The 19805-nt window shown below is 33.6% G+C and overlaps 1 protein-coding gene across 9 annotated transcripts in view; it reads left to right on the forward strand.

The window, feature by feature from the left end:
- HFM1 (HFM1, ATP dependent DNA helicase homolog) overlaps nucleotides 1-18866 on the forward strand; it is a 36472-nt gene extending 17606 nt beyond the window's left edge. For 4 of the 9 annotated variants that reach the window (XM_017729924.1, XM_017729933.1, XM_017729926.1 and 1 more), the window contains 22 exons: nucleotides 548-681; nucleotides 1577-1624; nucleotides 3679-3759; nucleotides 4387-4478; nucleotides 5288-5394; nucleotides 5482-5529; nucleotides 5745-5842; nucleotides 5931-6062; nucleotides 8877-8962; nucleotides 9897-9980; nucleotides 10992-11149; nucleotides 11856-11959; nucleotides 13858-14013; nucleotides 14254-14349; nucleotides 14761-14879; nucleotides 15696-15781; nucleotides 15885-15988; nucleotides 16095-16193; nucleotides 16658-16718; nucleotides 16985-17090; nucleotides 17467-17624; nucleotides 17896-18866. In XM_017729924.1, the coding sequence (XP_017585413.1) occupies nucleotides 548-681; nucleotides 1577-1624; nucleotides 3679-3759; nucleotides 4387-4478; nucleotides 5288-5394; nucleotides 5482-5529; nucleotides 5745-5842; nucleotides 5931-6062; nucleotides 8877-8962; nucleotides 9897-9980; nucleotides 10992-11149; nucleotides 11856-11959; nucleotides 13858-14013; nucleotides 14254-14349; nucleotides 14761-14879; nucleotides 15696-15781; nucleotides 15885-15988; nucleotides 16095-16193; nucleotides 16658-16718; nucleotides 16985-17090; nucleotides 17467-17624; nucleotides 17896-17962 (2224 nt within the window). In that variant the 3' untranslated portion in view covers nucleotides 17963-18866. Of the gene's footprint in view, nucleotides 1-547; nucleotides 682-1576; nucleotides 1625-3678; nucleotides 3760-4386; nucleotides 4479-5287; nucleotides 5395-5481; nucleotides 5530-5744; nucleotides 5843-5930; nucleotides 6063-8876; nucleotides 8963-9896; nucleotides 9981-10991; nucleotides 11150-11855; nucleotides 11960-13857; nucleotides 14014-14253; nucleotides 14350-14760; nucleotides 14880-15695; nucleotides 15782-15884; nucleotides 15989-16094; nucleotides 16194-16657; nucleotides 16719-16984; nucleotides 17091-17466; nucleotides 17625-17895 lie in introns of those variants that run through there. The other 5 variants (XM_017729925.1, XM_017729928.1, XM_017729927.1 and 2 more) reach the window with 5 other exon arrangements.
- The last annotated feature ends 939 nt before the right edge of the window (nucleotides 18867-19805 follow it).

The raw sequence follows: 19805 nt of genomic DNA on the forward strand, positions 1-19805 counted from the left end.
TCCTGCTGGAAAACTGAATAAACTGAAACAGTATGTATTGCAAAGACGAAAAGCAGGAATTGAACGCAGACCATGTCTCTGAATTTCTAGATGACAGAGTCTGGGAAATACTAGGCCTATATTTGTTTTTAACAGATTATCAAGAGAAATGTGTAGGAAAGTTAAGACATTGAAGGGTAAAATAGGAAATTTTATTCATGTAATTTTGTTAACATTTCATTTTTCAAATATATTTAGAATATCAACAGCACAGAATATCTGTGCTGTAATTTTTAAATGTATGTGACTTTGTTTTCTAATAAATGTGAAACTTCATAGTTAACAGTTTATTTTTGCTTGCTGGACATTATACCATAATAAAAAAAATTACATTGTTGATTATTTACATAATCTTTACTGTCTTCTATCGATTTCACTTATTTCAGTGAACAGTTGTGGTTTGGGGGGGAGGAGTTTGTTTGATTTTGTTTCTTCCCGAAGAAATAGTTTTATCACCTTCTCTATTGCTATTTGTTAAATGTCCTTAACTCTTGTTTTTTTGCACTAGCTTGCACAGACACCTTGTTGAGCACTTAAATGCAGAAATAGTGCTACATACTGTCACGGATGTCAGTGTAGCTTTGGAATGGATACGATCAACATTCTTGTACATTAGAGCCTTAAAAAATCCAACTCATTATGGTTTGTCTTTATTTTTTTAATTGAACTAATTATGACACTAGGATGTGTTAGATCCATATTATTTGTTTCTATCATTTTCTTATGAACAGTTATTTCATAAATAGATGAAAACAAGATGTGCAATGTGGCCTGTAACATGTTGTTCTTTAACTTAATTAGTGGGAATTTCAGCATGGTATAACATTTAAAAACTATGAAGAAGCCATTTACAGCTTCATAATCTATTTCTTTTGATCTTAATATGCTGGACCATGTATTAATGCAGTAACAAGCCATAATGTATTTTTCACTGCTGAATATGTAATTTGCTAAGAAAAAAATAGACTAGAATTTAATAGTTTTTTCTAAAATAAAATTTCAATTATCTTTAATTCCAGTGTCTTCAATTTGTCTGGTCCAGAACATTATCTCAGTCCCCAGCCCTGACCATGTCTCTGTTCCTGCCCACTTGCTCTACACCTGATTTTGAAATCATTGGGCACTTGCTGGAGACAATTTTTTATAAGGATTTATAGATGGGACTGGAACATAGTACATCTAACACTTGAGTGGATGTTAGAATTTAGGTGGCCTCCTATATTCTGAAATAAGAAAACTGTACCCGAGAAGTTGCTATTGACATTTCCGCAACTTTTAGGACTGATATTTTACATGGGGGATTGTCTGCAGCTTTTACCTTTGCACGTCTGTTCTAACAGCCTCTTACTGATACTTAGATAGTTACACCCCGTAAGACTTCTGACTTTTTGCAGTATAATAAATATTCCCACATTTTTCACTTTGGGGTATTTGTCTGGCTCCTAAAAATCAGCAAATCAGTTTTGATGGGCAATGACATTGACGAGGAAATGTACAGTAGTATTAGGTTAAAATAACTTTTGTTTTTTCCATTGAGGTTTTTCATCTGGGTTAGATAAAGTTGGAATTGAAGCAAAATTACAAGGTAAGTGGCTTTTTAGCTTTTTTCAGTAAAATGTTACCATTTAGGGGAGGTTCACCCATGTTTATTATCTATATCCATTCATTTCAATAGATCCATTTGCAGAACAAATGTAATTTACTATGGAATGTTATTAATTTTATTTTGTTATTAATATTTTTGAAATACTTTCAGTACATTTTAACTGGTAGAGAGGTTTTTGAGGAAAATAAAGTTTTGAGAGGAAAATAATTACATGCCTTTACCTACCTCATCTCTATATACGTGCTCAGAAATATGGAGCAGAACACTTTAATTTTGATTGTCATTCTTTCTAATTTTCCTTTGACTGATCTCACTTGTTGTCATTAATTTCTGTTGCTATACTTTCAAAAAAAGGCCTTTTCAGAAATTGTCATCTTCCCTTCATAAATTGAAAACAAAGGATATAAAATGTAAACGTCTTTGCCTTGTCCAGAAACAGTTTAAAATTGCATGATTTTAAGAGGCTTTTTTTGCTAAGACTTGAATAAAACTCAGTTATTGACCTTTTTTTTTTTAAATACTGCATTTTAGCTCTTGGCAATTCCATTAGAAAACATACAGCTGACAAAATAGTTTGGGAATTGGTGCCTCTCAACTTTAAATACAGAAATAGCATACAACTCTTCAGGTGGTTTTGTTTTGTTAATTTATTTTAATGTGAGTTTTCTGGTAGATAAAAAAATAGTATATTAATAAAAGAGTACTTGCTATCAAGTTCTGCAAAACTACAAATACGGTTTTCTCTCTTGAATGAAAGTCCTCATGTCCATCATAACCAGACCACTTGGAGCTAAAATATCTGGAGGAGGGCCTGGTACATGAAAACATGGACAGATACATGCCCAGAAATTTGTCAAGCTTGTACTTGGACTCCACTTACCCATTTTTTACATCTTTTACATAATTGTGTAGGAAAAATTTGTGATTGATTTTGGGCTTGGTGGAATGATGCTGAGGCTGTTCATTGTGTAAAGACTTCAAGGGTCTGTCTTCAGGAACATAGTAGTGTATTTGCTGCCACTTGAAGTCTCCAAATGTGAGAGACATTGACTCTGACTTGCAGACAGTGAAAAAAGGAGTACTTATCAGTAAGAAAATTTGCCTCCTTCAGTAGATTTCTATCTCTTCCTGTCTTTTACATCAGGACTTTTCTATTCTTGCCATATAGGTTGAAAGGAATAGAGAGAATGAAGCATGGTACTACCTCAATAAGCCTTTAGAGGAGAAGGCATGGTTTAAAATCACCTGTACAGATAGTGCTAGAAGAATTCAATTGATGCCTTTTCAGTGTGGATTATATTTCCTTGAAGTTCTGATGTTAAAAACAACCTCTTTTTAAAAGTTCTTGAAGGAACTAGCTCCTCTTCCCTGCAACATGAAATATTTTGTAGTAATGTGTATAGTTAGTTCTGTTTTCATACATTTCATGTATAATGTCAATGATTTCTGGTTGCTAAGGGAACAATTGCTTTGAGTGCTGTTCTGACTGACTTTTAAATTCTGAGTATTGCCTTGGTCTTGAAAAAGAGAGAATGGAAGCGCTTAGGTCATTCTTATGCAGATACCTGACACAACAGGTTTAGTGCAATAAATACAAATGCACCTGATACAGTATGAAAATTTCTAATGAAGAATTAATAAACACTTGTGGATATTTGAAATTTGAACCATTTAGGTGTTAACTCTGTAGCAGAAATCTTTTGTATAAATGCTGTGGGCTCTCTGATGTGTCATTCAATATTGAATATGGCAACCTACATTCCAGCATCTAATTTCTTTCCCTTTGCAACTTTTGCCTTCCTGAGAAAGAGTTGGCTTGTTCTGTATCAATTATCTTTGAGTGAGTTTCCCTAGGCAGAAGTTAACCACCAACTTTAATAAAAGCAGGATCATATTCTAAAACCTTTACTTGAATTCAGTGGAATTACTTGAGTATACATTCATTGCAATTCGATGATGATGTTTCTGGTTCACACATAGATAAGGTATTTTTAGTACATGCAGAAAACACCTGTTTTTCAAATTTTTGACAGAACTGTGTCTGAAGAACTTAAATGATTTATCATCTTTTGATTTGATCAGGATGGATGAAGCAAGTAATTTCAAACCAACAGGTAACACTTGTTTCAAATAAATTAATTTTCAGAAGTGATGTAGAGATGGTAGTGAACTACAAAGGGTCTCAACTATCCTTGTGACCCATTAATAAGAGTGCATAAATGTAGTAGAGAGGAGAATCTGAGGGATTGTTTGAGTAGAATATATGGACAAATTTCTTGACCAGGTCATGGACATTCATTCTCTTAATCTTGTTTCATGAATAGATCTTCTCTTGTTGCTGAAAATCTGTTGCAGATTAGGAGAAGATTGCAGAGCATTGTGACAGGATAATTGGTTGTGGCACAGTGCAGTGAAGGACAGGTTTTATCAATACCTGCTCTTCTCTGCAGCCCTCTGCTAGAGGTGGTTGGCTTCTTAGCAACCACAGTTCCCTGCCTGGTATGTTAGTGTGAGTTAATCTCCATTGGAGAGAACTGTAACTGGCACATGGTTCCTTCTGCCACCCTGTGATCAGGTCAGTAATGTCCATCAGACAGCTGGGGGCAATAACATACTGAGTAGTGGTGGTAAATCTCACAGAGGCCTGTAATAAGCAAATAAATTAAATTTGTGGCCCAAAAAACTCCAACTCACTGAAATATACTTGGCATTTTTTTTTGAGGTATATTCTTCTTTTACAGAGACTGGAAGATTAATGGCATGGTATTATATTGCATTTGATACAGTGAAGCAGTTTTTCACAATTAAGGGAACTGAGACTCTAAACGAATTGGTAATTTGACTTTTTTTTAAAAATTACATATGTTCATTGTTTTTAAATAGTCTAGGAAAAGAAGCGTAGAGTGTTATTTATTTTAAAGATCTCAGGCTTTGTTTATCTAAAGTTTTAAAGAATACATCTAATTAAATTCTATATGGAGTATTTTTAAAATCTTTTGATTTCCAACTCTTTCTCCCCTCACTAACCGTGCTTATGAAGATGCAAAGTTGCTGAAGCTGTTCTGTTTATGTATTCAACACTTACCTGTTTTGTGGTTTAGTAGGATTTTTTGTTGCAAAAACCAGCTGCATCAAGAGTGGGTTTTATTTTGAAGGCGATTGTCTTTCTGTTTTAAGCAACTTTCCTCTTTCAGATAACAGGTTGTTATCTGAATCACAAGGCATTTTGTTTTCAAGCAAATACTATGGTAGAACAGATTTGCCATGAAAAAATGGAACACCTGTTCTCCTGTGACTCTTTGTTATTAAAGTGTGAAGAAAGTAAGGTGAAATATATAACAGATAGCAAAAGTTGTTTGTATTTGCCTTGTATAAAGTGTTAGCAGTGTGTGTTTGATTTTAGATAACCTCAACTGAAATAATAACCTAAAAGCTGATAGAAAAAATTTTTCTTTTGATTATCTAATAGCCTTTATAAGAAGAGGAAAGGAAGTTGGTCAGTATTAAAAAGAACTGATTGATTGTCTCTTCATGGTCATAGTGTTGAGACAATAATTTTTTTTAAAGTGTTCTTTTTAAAAAAAAGAAGTGATAGAAAAATGGCAAATTAAAACAATTACTAAAAAACTTTGATTATTATAGATTACAATGATCTCCAACTGCACAGAATTTGTGGATGTGAAGTTAAGAACAAATGAAAAGAAAATATTGAACACTTTGAATAAAGACAAAGACAAAATAACTATCAGGTAAAATAAAATGCATTGAAAATTGAAAGTACCTTTTTAACAGTAAATAAAATGAACTGTAGAAAAGATGTATGTTTTCATGCATAGGTTTCCAGTGGAGGGGAAGATAAAAACAAGAGAAATGAAAGTAAACTGGTAAATATTACATTGCGTTTTTATTTTTTATTGAAAAACTACCATTTTATGGCTGTTGAAGTCCCTGCTAAATTTTCTGTCATTTTGCAGAGGTCCAGATCTTGTATTTTGTTTTTTCTATTCTGAATTTCCTTTTTTTTTTTTCCCCATTAAAAACTTTTATGTTGTTCTTTGTTTACAGTATAGCTTATATATCACACCCATTCTTTTTCCAGTCTCATTCAGGCTCAGCTGGGATGTATTCCTATTCAAGACTTTACTTTGACACAAGATACTGGCAGAATATTTAGAAATGGCTTAAGAGTTACTAGATGTATGGTAAAATTTAATCCTTTTTTTGGGCGCATATACTAATAAGCTACATTTTAGTTTATTAATATAAGTCAATCTTCTTTTTACAGGGTTATCTGACTTTCTGGCATCGTCTAAGAACAACTTTTCTGCTTTATTAAACTCTTTGATTTTAGCAAAGTGTTTCAGGTGCAGACTTTGGGAAAATTCACTTCATGTGTCTAAACAATTGGAAAAAATTGGTAGGTGCCAGTTAGAAGTTATAAAAGTGACAGAGAATCAAAACTCATAATTAGCCTGCTAATTTCTGTGGTGTCTGCTTATATAATTGAATTAGTCTCCTAATTACTTATTTGCCACAATTGAGTACCACAATTGTCAGAAGAATCTGCCATAACAAAAGTAAGCTGGTTAGTAATTTGCTTCAGGATTTCAAAGTGTTTCAGAACTGTTCTTATTCCCTAATGTTCCTCTTAGTATCCCAGGCATATTCCACATTGATGTGATTGCATGTCCCTGACTAGGCTATGCCTTCCTTTCCAAGAAGCTGTTACTGTAGGTCCTCTTACTTGTATGCATGAAAACCTTTTAATTCACATTGAATCATGAAATAGAAATCAATTTACTGTGCATGAGGTTCTTATACACATAATGATCAAAAGTTTCTAATGATAATCTTCCTTTAACTGTATCCTGTTATTGAATGAACTTCTCGCTGGAACTACAGGCTTGTCATAATTATTTGAGAAGGAGTTCAGAAATTTTTGAGTACTCTGTTATAAAAATGTAGTCATACTTGTTTGAGGTAGTAGTGTATCTTCCTGCTTTGATGTCTGGTCTTATCATACCTTCCTCCTTTCAAAATTTGCTGCAGCGTTCTCTTTCTTCTTTAGAGACACATCTGCTCTGCACTGAACAGTGTAGTACAGAGGTCTGCAAATTAGAGAATGACTAAACCCAAAGGTCCGTAGGGTACAGTGCATTACAGCCTTGCCTGCTCAAGTGCAGGGGCTGTAATGCTTCATTCATGTGGATTCAAAGCAAGGGGACAGGGCTTGTTAGCCTGTGCACAGCACAGTGCAGAGTGCTGGGAGCACATTTCCACTATCCCACTCCTGTGCCGATGTCGACACAGTCATCTGAGGAATCTGCCTCGTGTTCAGCATTTCTATGGAGTTAGGATGAGTGGAATAAATATGGCACTTGCAGTGTAAACAAATCCTTCCCTGTACAGTATATGCAGTAGAATAAAGTCACGTTTAGTTTCTTAATAATATAAGTGGTGTATATACAGACATCTCTGTCCAATTTTTCTTTTTTTGAGTGCTTTTTTCTTGTGCTGTCATAGCTATTGCAACATATGTTACAAAGAACTGCTAACTTCCAAAGTGTCATTTGTTCCCCTCACAGGCTTCTTTTGAGCATTCTTCTGACAGTTCACTCTTTTCCTGAATCAAACACTGAATTGACTCCTATAGTATGATGTGATTCTTAACCTCTGTCTATGGCTACTAAGCTTATTCTATTTTTTTGTGAAGTTAAATGAATTGTTTAAGTTCATAGAAATTTGCTGATACCATGTAGCATATTGAGAAATCCTTAATTTTTAAACTCTTATCTCAGTATGCTATTTTTGAACCTTTAAAAAGCCTTATTAATCAATATTTCCATTACAAGAGTGACTGTTCTTTGACTGACACATGGCCTTACTGAGACTGATGATTCAGTTGAATTCTTACTGCATTTCTACAACTCTTTTCCAATAATGATGCTCCCTCTTTGCTGAATTGTATGTTTGGTTTCTGTTTGCTTGTTCTGACAGACAGGATAATGATCAGTTGCCATACAGGATTTATGACATTTACTACTTGTTCAATTTCATTTCCACCCCTGTTTATTTTTTGCTCAGAAGTGTAGATGAAGATAAAGAGAAAAACTCTTATTTATATCTGGTATTCTCTTCACTGGTGGAAATCCTTCTGCCATTTTAGGAATTAGGATAAAAGAGTTAATCTTCAGCTTCAGTTATAAAGAAACAGGGTAACAGCTCTAGCAGCAGAAGTAATATGTGAGAGTTTTCAGTCTTCAGACTGCAGAGCTTCTGCAAAGGAGCAGGGAGATGGTAAAAGATGCTTTCCCTAAATCAGACCCAAAAGATGTTCAAATACACATAAAAAGACAAAAGGTCTTCTCTTTCTCTAAATTATTAAATTCTTGAGTTAAGTCTTTTCTTATAAGATTACTGTAATGAGGTTTCCCACTTAATTTTCAGATTTCTTATACTGTTTTGCAGAACTGTATGAGAAGGATCCATATACTCATTCTAAGTATTTGGTACTATTTTTTACCTACAATCATTGCAGTTATTGTAGTAGGCGGTAGTTCCAAGTCAGTCAAATGCCTTTTCATATACTGTGATGTTTCTAAATCTCACTGGAAGTACTGTGAATCACAAAGAGAAATAAAAATGTATGTGGAATTCTCTGCCAGTCTGCTTTTGTGGTATATATGCCATGGGAAAGTTTTTTGCTAAAGCTGCAATAACTTGTAGAAGATTATAATAAATACTTCTTTTTCAGTGAATTTCATTATTAACTTGCTCAGAAACACTGAGATCTTTATGATTATTATGTTATCATAGTTAAATAATTTCTTGGATAAGGAAAAAATTCTGAGACAAAGAATACTGTGTGACATGCTTTTTTTTGTCATATATATACAGAACACATTTCTTGACTCTTGTAGAAAGTGATCTAAAATCCATTTTACTGTAGAAAAATTGAAAGTTTTCAGCATTGAAATACTGAATATTTTCATGTTTGGTTTGTATTGCGTTTCTTTTTCTCTTTACTAATGGAAAAATTAAACTAAATAATACTAAAATATTTAATCAAATGAAAATAAATTTAATGATTTGCTGGGCAGAAAATTGCATCACATGTAATATAAGTTTATTTATGCTTTGGGTTTACCTGCTATAATGCAGTTGTTCAGAATAATTTGAGGTTATTCATTGCCCTTTAACAGCATAAAACGTGTATACATGTTTTTCACAGGTGTATCACTGTCAAATGCTATGGTAAATGCTGGGCTGACGTCATTTAAAAAAATTGAAGACACAAATGCAAGAGAACTTGAATTGGTAACTTACTATTTTGTACATAGATAAATATGATAGGGAAAATATTGAATATTAATACTGTTACCAGTAAAAGCAGTGTAGTTAATATATATTTGCTATATGATCATAGCAAAATTTAGATGTTTAGGTGATTTATTCATTTTAACTAGTAGACTTTAAAAAGCTGTGTAGCTACTGCAGTTTTCCTTGAAAATGTGTATGATTTTTTGTTGTAGAAAATTTAATGTGAATGATGATTTCACTGATTTGGCTGGCTGTGGGAAGTAGATGTTTAAATATGTAGAATTTCATCATTAACATTGTTTGAATCAAAGGACAATATGCACTTCTCTGTTAGAAGTGTTGGAAAAATATAAAAGGGAATATATATTTACAGTGTCTCTTAGTGTATGTTAATTATGAGAATCTCAAATTTCCATTACTGCAAGTTTGAGATAGGAGTGGAGTAAAGATCTTCTGAATAATCTACAAAGCACTTCTTATTTAAGGAAAATTAGGTGTTACCCTGGGACTGGTTCTTTGGTCTTGGCTTCTTTTCTGCCAAAACTGTAATTCCGGAGTTCTGGAAGATATAACAGACTTCTAAAGGAAATCAATCTTACTGGGTTCTTCTGTTTTGACTTTGGAAATTTGACTTCTCATTTCTGGCCCCTTTCGTATTTTTTCTTATCATTTGTTCTGTTTTAGTTAAGGCTTGTGCAACATAGAAGAATCATCTCATATAAAACCTGAATAGTTGGGTTCTGAGGTCGTTGGTAGTTCATTGGCTGTTAACTGAACAGAAGCAGTAGCAACATGAAAAAGTATTGGAATTTTCTTTTGGTAATGTTGCTATTCTGGGCATCACTGACAGTAGAGAACCAAGAATGATAAGGGCTTTTGTTGCTAACATAATTACTCAGGTAACTGATTCCTTGGATTTACATCTTTGCAGATTTTAAACAGACATCCTCCGTTTGGAAACCAGATAAAAGAGTCTGTTTTGCACCTTCCAAAATATGAACTTGACATTGAACAGGTAAATTCTTTTATATTTATTTTATGTTTTTATGCTAGTATTATTAAATGAAAAGGCAAATACTGACTTAAAGAAATTTTGAGTCTTCACTGATAGAAGATCACACAATATTGTGACCTACTTCCAGCTTAGTATATAGAATGAAACTCCTAAGTCTCAAAGGAGAGCCATGAAACAAACATTCCCCATAGTATATTGGCCTCTCTCGTTGACAGCATTTTATGTTACAGATGTAAACCAGTATATTCACATTCTAGCATTATATGTGAATCTGAGAGGTCTCTTCTATCTTGAATATAAACAAACCTAGGGATGGCAAAACATCCAAATAAAACTTACTGAAATGGTATTAACTCATGTTTATTTTCTACATCACACTTAGGAATATAGAGAAACAGTAAATTATAACATTAACCTACCTGGTGCCCTTTCCAAGGCAGGGTACAATTCTATGTGTAATCAAGAGCTTTGAGGTTCTGATACGCATTCTGTCTTTATATGGGTTACACAGACACTTTACCTTTCTGAAATGCAAAATTTGAAAAGTAACCATAAAGTTGGTAGAAATGAAGACACATTTGAAGATAAAAACTCAACAGATGTGTGAAATACTATTGTTATAACAATCAGTTCTTGTTTAGCTTTTCATTTGACATAATACCAGATGAGTAGCTTGATTCTCAAAACAAAGATTTAACAATTACTAATATCTTATAGAGGAACATTGGGATGCCAAAATATAACTTCTATATAACAAGTCTTTTTCTTGCTTATTTCTCTTTGCATTTGTCTTTGATTCTCAGTACTTAATCAAACTTAGGATATTCAGCTATTTAGGGCAAGTTAGTACTGTGTAATAGTGTCTCAGAACAACAAATAAAAATTGTGCCACAAATTCAAACTGCTTGAGTTGAGCTTTTGTGCTTGTATCAACAGTTAGAAATTTATGGAAGGGCATATATTTTACTTTGCATATTTTAGCAGTTATGTCTTCTGTATTGTTTTCCCTAGCTTCCAAAGTACAGTGACATGTTGGCTGAAATCTTAGTAACCGTCAAATTAACAAATTATGAGCAGCTACAGACAAAGAGAACAGCGCCAGACTTTCACTATGTTACATTGGTCATAGGAGATGCTGACAACCAAGTCATTTTTAATCAGAAAATTATGTATGTATGATCAGATTACATCTTTTTAGGGTGTTGGCTTTTCATCTGTTCTGTGACTTGCAGTTTTTGTGATACTTCCTACTGACGTCTAAGAGTACAAAATTATTCTTCATCTTACAGCATTTTCTAGTCACTGTTGTCATTTAAAATGCTACACAAGATCCAGAAACCCCAAAAACATGCCAGTGTGCTTGTCAGTGCAGAGAGCACGTGTAAATATCTGTTCAACATCAATGTCATAAAAATTTACCCATAAATATAAAAGAAGATAGATTATTAAAAGATAATTAAAAGATTATCTAGTAAAAGATAGATTCACCAGTTGTTACTTACTCCTGTTAGCTATATTTCTTTAATTATATTTTATAAATTGTTTTTTTCCCCTCAGAGATGGAATTAAATTCTCCAGTTGGGTAAAAGATACTTGGAGCAAATGGGAAAAGAGAAACAAAATCTTTTTCAACTGCCTGACCTTCATGAGAATTCTGGCCAAAATCTGGCATTTTTGGCACAACTGAAACTGATCTGCAGAATCCTGGGTCTCTTATGGCCATAAATCATGCATTATTGGAAAGTTATTCTTAGGCCACTTATCAAGCAAAACTGAAGAACTAAGACCAAATATAGGCTCTTTCACTTGGTTACAGATACTATAGTATACAGTCTTGTTTTCATTGACCATGTCTAACAAAACTTTGCATTACAGGGATTCTGTGCTGCTGAAAACTGGAAATTGGATGAAGAAAATTGAAGTGAAAAGAGCTCTTAGATCAGAAGACATTAGCATAAATTTAATTAGTTCTGATTATGGTAGGTTATGGTATTCTTTGAATTAAAAAGCAACTGCATAAGAATTTTGAATTAAAATGCGATTAAACCAAAGAATAATAAAGTGAGCTGTTCTGGAAACAAAACTCTATTATATGTGTTTTACTGGGTTGCATACTACCTGTCCTAATTACTTATCTGGTTTTTTTCGTTAACTACCACATTAAGGAACTAGGAAGCATCAACTGTTACTAGGAGACAGTAACAGTTTTGCTCTGTTGATACAGATTGGGATTCTCTTTTTTCCTCCTTCGAGTGAATTAACTTTCAGAGGGATAACCTATCAGCCTGAGAGGTTATTTAGGCTGAGCAGAGCTGTCTTTGTGAATGGTTAGGTTTTGCATTGTAGTAAAGAGGTGTTGGATATGGATTCATCTCCACTTTGGTAACAAGAAATTCCTACACCTGAAAATGTAGTGCAGATTTAAACATTGGTCCCTCAGTGCCAATTTCCGTACAATTGGAACTATAGTAGCAGATGAGGAGAGACCCTTACGACCTTGAAACACAAGACTTTGAAAAACAATTTAAAATTAGACTGGCTCCATTAAATTCTGTCATCATGGCCCACCAGTAAAGAAGATTGCTGTGTGTTAGATTAACTGAAGTGTAGTTGATGCTTCCATGGTAAATATTGAACATTGAGATTATTACAATAATCAAGCCTGGAATAATCAATGTTTCTATAGCTAGACCTGTGGCTCTGGAAAATGAAGGGTTTTCTAACCACACAGAAATTAAGAAAATTGTCCTTTTATCTACATATTGTACTGAGTTCAGTAAAACTCAGCACAACAGTTAATTTTTCTGAAACTGGTAACAGTGAAATTAGAGTAAACCCAGGTCTTCCTAGTCTCTATTTTGAAGTCTGTTCCTATTTCAGACTTGAAGGAAGTCTCAAATTTTTTAAAAGCCTGTCTGGTTTTCCAGCAAATTTTATTTCCATCATAAAAGACAAAATTAATCTCTTTACAAAGGGTGTCTCTCAGTCTCTCATGAATATTAGCATTCAACTTGAGAAGTATTATCAACATACTCATTTTATGCCTTTGCCACTACAGAGCTGCTGATACTCCTGAACAGAGACTGTAGTACAATTTAAAAGTTGAAATTTTATCAGCAGTGCAAAGCCATAGATAAATTTACTTTTAAAACAATACAAGAACATTTGGTTAAAGGGACTAATTTTGTTGTTCTTCTATCAACTATATCTTTAATTCTGGAAATGTTTAGAGTTTTTAATCTCAATCCTAAAGAATCTGGTTGTATAAGAGTGTGCTTTAAGGGTAAATTATTTTAACAAATTTCCATGATATTTGAATAACATTTACTTGCTTAAACACTTCAGAAAACTGAAGATAATCAGTAGTAGTATTGGTATCAGTAGTATTGGTGCCTTAGGTTTTAACTTTTATATTTTTCAAATCCTGTACTGCTTAGTATGTAACTCTGAAACTTAATATAGCCTGTTAGCTGCTGTTCTCTCATGCTGGTTAGACATAACAAACCCTCTCTGGGCCTGAACTCAATGACACCTTGTTGTCCTAGGCCCCAAAATACGTAAACTAAAGCCTCTGACAGGGGGAGCAAACTTGGGGTAATTACATCATTGCCTGAAAATATAATTGGAAAGCTAACCCTGATATGCAAATGGACCAAACTTATAAAAGTGTGAAAAACCCGTGACCCAGCAGCCATCTTGGGTGGAGCCCCTCGGAGGTTTTTGACCCCCAAGGTGTACCTTTGAAGGCCCTTCAAATAAATACCCACTTTATTCTCTCAATCTTGTGTAGCCTCTGTTTTCAGGTAGCCACTTCAAGCCATCAATATAGAAACAGTTTAAAACCATTTTTAGTATTTTTGTCTTTTTTTTTTCCAAGTTGGCCTTGATATACAGCAAGCATATACAGCCTTCTACTTAACACCAAAACCAGAGGGACATAAGGTGGTTACAAATCAAAAATTGACAGCTGAATCTACACGTGATACATGTTATGGCTCACCCCAAAGTCTGCCAGCAGCAAAAGTAGATACAGGTAAATGGTCAGATCTGGCTAATACCAAAGTCAACAGAAAATTGAATTTTGCTTTCAGTAGGGAGCTAGATCTTTATTTATCCCTGCTGTTTCTTTCTCAAAGGTAATAAAAATACAGTGCTGCTGCTTCTGCTTGTCAAGTACTACAGTGCAATTCTTTGATGATTTTGAAAGTAAGAAAAATCATGGGTGTTTGATATCTAATATTACTGTTTGAATCCCTGTATTCTATTTATCTAGGAGGCAGATCTAAACAAGAGATTGCTTACAAGAAATATGGAAACAGAGAATGCAACCACCGCTGTAAAAATAAAGATGTGTGTGGGCATGACTGCTGTGAGTTTCATTAAATCTACTACTTCTGATACTTTTGGACAAATGCAATTTAGAACAGGTCCCATCATACCAATGGCTAAGTCACAGAAACAATACAAGCAAGAGAATGGGGCCTGAGTTGTTGTAATGATGCAGTCATAAAACCAGTTATAAATAGCTTTGTTAATAGCACTTTTATAAGAACTACAATGATTAATATATTTTGAATTTAGGTTCTGTTTTAAGAAAATGTCAAGCTTGTTACACTTTTATATAAATACTGTGTTAAATCTCGTAGTTAGCATGTTAAATCTTTTAGAATCTTTTAATAGAAGATACTAAGCTTAGTGGCAGTTTTTCAAAGTCATTTGAAAATAATTAGGATTTATCCCTTGTAACTAATCTGAAGATTATTTTGCTTCATTTTCTCAGGTAAAACTGGCGTACCTCCAAAGTCACAGATGAATGGAGACACAAAGTTTTCTTTGTACCTAGCTGATTTAAGGAGCAGGAACTCAGTTTCATCTATACCCCCAGTAAAACGGCTAAAGGTTCATTTAAATGCAGTCAGCCATTTCATAGGTTTATTTTAATCTGTTACATATTTGTAGGCATTGTTTGCACAGAGAATTTTATCACTAAATATGAACATTCAAGTTTGACTTTTCTGTGCGGAGTGCAAAAAGTAAAGAAGTACAAAGGTCCAGGAATCTTTGAGAGGTTCTACTGCTCTTTGGAACGCTTCCAATGGTCCACTTTTGTGCATGCCCTCTATGTTTTCTTCTTTTATGGCATTTGATAGGTTGTGGTTGGTGAGGTTCAAAGGCATTGCTGGAAGGTACTGCACTGTGACTTGGTTTGGCAAAATATGACCTGAATGAAACAAACTGTGGTATTTATTAGTCATGCTGCTAAGAGATCTTTTTTCACAGGCAGGTAGATACACTTGTTTATAAGAAAACCATCCATATTAGTTTTAAACCTCTGAAAGATTTCATGGCTTGCACTTTATTCCTCTGAATGCAGTGTTAAACTGGGTCTTTCTGCAGCAAGAATGACATTTGAGGTATTGAAGGGTTTTATTTCCACCTCACAGTTTAGTTTGCTTGTTGGTTTGCAATAGAGGATTAGTTAGCCTATAGCTAATACAGATGAGAGTCAGTCTAGCTTTGCCAGGGTGCTGCACTAGAAGCACATAATTCAAACCTTTTTAACTGATGACATTAGATAAGCAGACACCGGAAAGATTTTATGACATTTAAATATTATGCTAACTTACAATATTAATGATGTCATTAATCCTGTTAAAAAATAACAGTTCTCAATATGTTTATATCTTATAAGTTAAAATATTTTGCTTTCTTTAGGTGCAGATGTTAAATCAACATGTGGAAAATGTGGATCTCAAACAATTTGTTTTTACACCTAAGTCTTTACTGCCAGCCTTGCCAAGGTACTACTAAGAATTGTTTTGTGAATAAAATTACTTCGCAACTTTCTGCAACTGTTTTACTGACACGTCATTGATTTTTTTTTTTTTTTTTTTTTCCAAACAGGTCTAGCAATAAACTGTCATCTTCATCACCTTCAGTGGACCAGGTAGATAATACCTTAGAAGTATCTCAGAAACAACTGCAATCCTGGAATTGTGGAAAGAGTAGTAAGTTATTGCTAATGTTTAAAATTACAATGTTCACTGTTTTGATCTTTCATTTAATCCTTCATGTTTTTCTGCCATACAGATAAAAGCAGATATTGTTTTTCAGATTCTTTGAATGTGGACTTTGAACTGAGAGATGATATTTGGGATGATATTGATGATGAGAAATTGGTATTTGCTAGTAATTTTGTCAGTAGAGAATTAGGTAAGATTATTTCAACAAACATTTTTCCTTTCCTATATACAAATTATTCTACAGGCTGTTATTTGGGAATAAATTGTTATCGTATACAATGAATAGAACTACCTGAAATTTTTGGTTAATTGATTTGACTGCCAGGTTTATTATTCTACCTTGAATGCCACATATGTTGTGACAAATCTAATACAGAAGGCAGAGTTGAAAAAGTCACAATTAAAATTTTTTTGGTGGCCCGCAACTGCATAATTGTTGTTGCATAAGGTATACTGACTGTATATCTCTGCTTATCTTTGTATTAGCCCAAAACCCATAGAAGAAAAAGTTCAAGTGTTAAGACACCTTAATAATTTTCAAAGTATTATTTATCATATCATGTGAAATATTTAGAAGAGGTTGGGGCTGCTTCTCAACTCTCTTTTTAAAATTTTCATTCTTTCATGGAACGTGGAAATATCTTCACATTCCAGATGAGTGTCAACCCCTCTGCCGGTATACAACAAGCAAAGCCACAAATAACATTTCGAAAGAGTAAGAGTTATATAATTTACTACTATTTTATTCAGTTTAAAATATTGTCTGTATTTCACATGCATCTGTGTAATTAAATATATAGAAGGTTCTTCACTTGTAAAAGTGAATGAAATTTCAATGTTTAAAAGGTATGAATTGTTGAATGATTTTAATGTGGTTTTTATTTAAGTGTGCAGGGAAATAAGGAGAAAATTCTGAACTGAAAAGCAAATACTTTTGCACTTCTGTAAAAATACTGAAATTATTCAACTTGGTATTTTCAGTTTATGCACAGTACAAGATGAGACCAATATTCAGAACTCAGATGTTTCTGTGGTCAGTAGCACATCAAGAGTGAATTTATCTGTACAGAACAGAAATATAACTTCGGTGAGTAAAAATATATTGATAACAGAATTTCCTATACTTAACAGTATTTACTGTGTAAATATATCTGCCATATCTGACTTAGGAATCAGTTAGGACATCCTGTGTTGTCCAAACCTGCATGCATTTTGTGTTCATTGGGATATTCCTGATACAAAGAAATAGGACATTGATTTACTTTATATAGCATGATTTCAAAACTATTTACTCAATTTGATAGTTTTTCCATCCAGTATGTAGTTAGATTCATCACATGCTTGTTCCTTGTCAAACACCATAATATCAGTTAAATACCAGTACTACATTCTACAACAACCTGTCAGTTTCTCTTTGAGTTAGTTGGTTTAACCATATGAACTTTTTAACTTTTATGTTGCAGTTCAGTTTTCAAGAAAAAAAGCATTCAAGTCCTTCTCAAGAGCTAAAAAATGTACAGTGTTCTGCCATGTCAGAAATAATCTCAGATTCTTCTAAATTCTCTAGGAAGGAAGATTTTTTTATTTTCACGAAAGAACAGGAAAAAGAAGTAGATCCTAGGTAATAAAAACTTACATATATTTTTCTTTTTCCTCAGTGTTCCAGTGCTTAGTTCTTCATGGAACACAGACCTTTAGGCAACATTTTAGTTTCTAATATTCATTGTTAAAAAGTTTAGTTTTCACAATAATAATAACAATTAGCTGTTCTTAAAAGAGAAATTAAATTATTTTGCTTGTCTTGGTTTCTCTTGACTATATAGTGTTCCTGATTTCATGTGCTTTGATGAGCTATACCTTATTTGTTTGTTTGTTTGCTTAATCTTCTTTAGATGTCTTCTTGATGATGAAGTCAATGATGTCAAGCCCTTTCTTGGAATATTTGATGGTATTTTGTAAAACATGTAAACAAAATACATTGTAAGCGCTGGGGAAAAAACTTACAGTCAATTTTACAGTGAATGCTTCAGTTAAGAGAATTTGATTTCTGTTGTATACCTGTTTATCAGTATCTGGATTGCTGTGTAGAGTATATAATAATAAAACTGATGTCTAGTTTATAGAATTTATAGACTATAAGAAATAATATATTGTTTTGATAAGTACTTAAGTATTTGTTTGTTGACCTTGCTGTTTTCAGGTTTATAAAGAAAAAATATTGAAATATGTCAAAGGAGAATAGTTCATGAACTGAAGGTGCTTTTATAGATAACAGAAAATCCCATAAGGGAAAGTAAGGGATTTGTAGTAATCTGTTTGTAGTAACATGTCCTGCTTCTCAAGTAATCTTTAAGTGAATGAAAGACTCTTTCCTTGGAAATTTCGTAATGTTTTTTGGGTTTTGCTTTAAGTTTCTCTGAAGCTGAATTTTTCATAGTGCTGATTCTGTGAAATAATTAGATTTAAAAATAGAAGTAATAGAATGATAAATTATTCTAGATTCTAGATATTCCTTTTGACAGTGCTATGAATGTGTTAATAAAAAAGTGCAACTTAAGCAGATATGTTTCCAGATTCTCAGCAAACCAGTTGTTAAATGTCTGTAAAAATATTCTAAAACTCCATTGGCTGTTCACTTTCATACCCAAGGTCATAAAATGGACATTCGTGTGTCCTAATACAGATTTAGGCACCAGGCATTGGTTTTGGATATCTTCTTATAGCTTTAGTGTTTGAACAGTAGACCTTGCAAGTTCAACAGTTAGTAGAAGATATGATATTGCCTAAAATCCAAGAGACTGTTAATTTTTACTGCTAATTATTCAAAATGTGAGGAATGAAAATGTTACAATCATGTGTGGAACATTAGCTGTCTGTTCTTGCAATATTGTTTGTGGTGCAACCAAATGCAGCCATGTTTTGCTGCACTACCAGGTTGTAATTTTCTCAGCTAGTAACATTTTACTTGACTGCAGTGTTTCCTTATGCTTTTGACTTGATATAACTCTTTCTCTGCATGAAAGAATGGCCTAGCGTAAGCAGTCTCAATACTCACCACTCAATATGTTTTGGACTATGCAAAAGTCAGCAGGCCCAAGTTTAAACCTCACTTTTCTACACCTCAAGTATTTTATTACATCTGGAAGCTGTAATCCCTTTTTGTCTGATTTTTTAATTAATTAAGCTTCCAAGCTGATGTAACTCAGAATTAAATTACTACACTACTGCTACATTTAGCCCAGCAGTCCTAGTCATGTACACATTACAGTTCTGTGTCAGGGTAAGATGTAAGAATGTGGAGTTTATCTCCTGCCCATCACCATCTTCTGATTTCCATGGAAAACAGATGCCTCCCAGGCAGATACAGTGATGTTTCTCAAAAGATGCTTCATATAAATGACATGGGGACAAAAATCCCAGGTCATGCCCCAGAAGTGTTGACATAGCTATGGAGAGCTGTAATTTCCATTGTTTAATTGAATCACATTAAGTGATAAACCTAGTTCACCTGGACACCCTGTCTAGTCACTAGAAAGAGGCAAACACTGTCAGAAAATATTTCAGATTGTAAGTGGGCTGAATTACTCTTTGGTGGAACTCCCCAAATTACCTGTGATGAGAGTGACATGGAGAGGCTGGTGTGCTGTCATTTCACAGGCAGGCTCACTGAATTGCCTTTCTTGTGCACATGAGATGCCTGAATTCCTTTATCCATCTAAGGATCTAACTTTCCTAAGGTGAATAAAACAGCAAAAGATGGCTGTGCTTTGTTTCAGGTGCTGACCAAATGCTAAAGAAGAAT

Source organism: Corvus brachyrhynchos, unplaced genomic scaffold (assembly GCF_000691975.1).
Source record: "Corvus brachyrhynchos isolate BGI_N302 unplaced genomic scaffold, ASM69197v1 scaffold101, whole genome shotgun sequence".
Taxonomy (NCBI): domain Eukaryota; kingdom Metazoa; phylum Chordata; class Aves; order Passeriformes; family Corvidae; genus Corvus; species Corvus brachyrhynchos.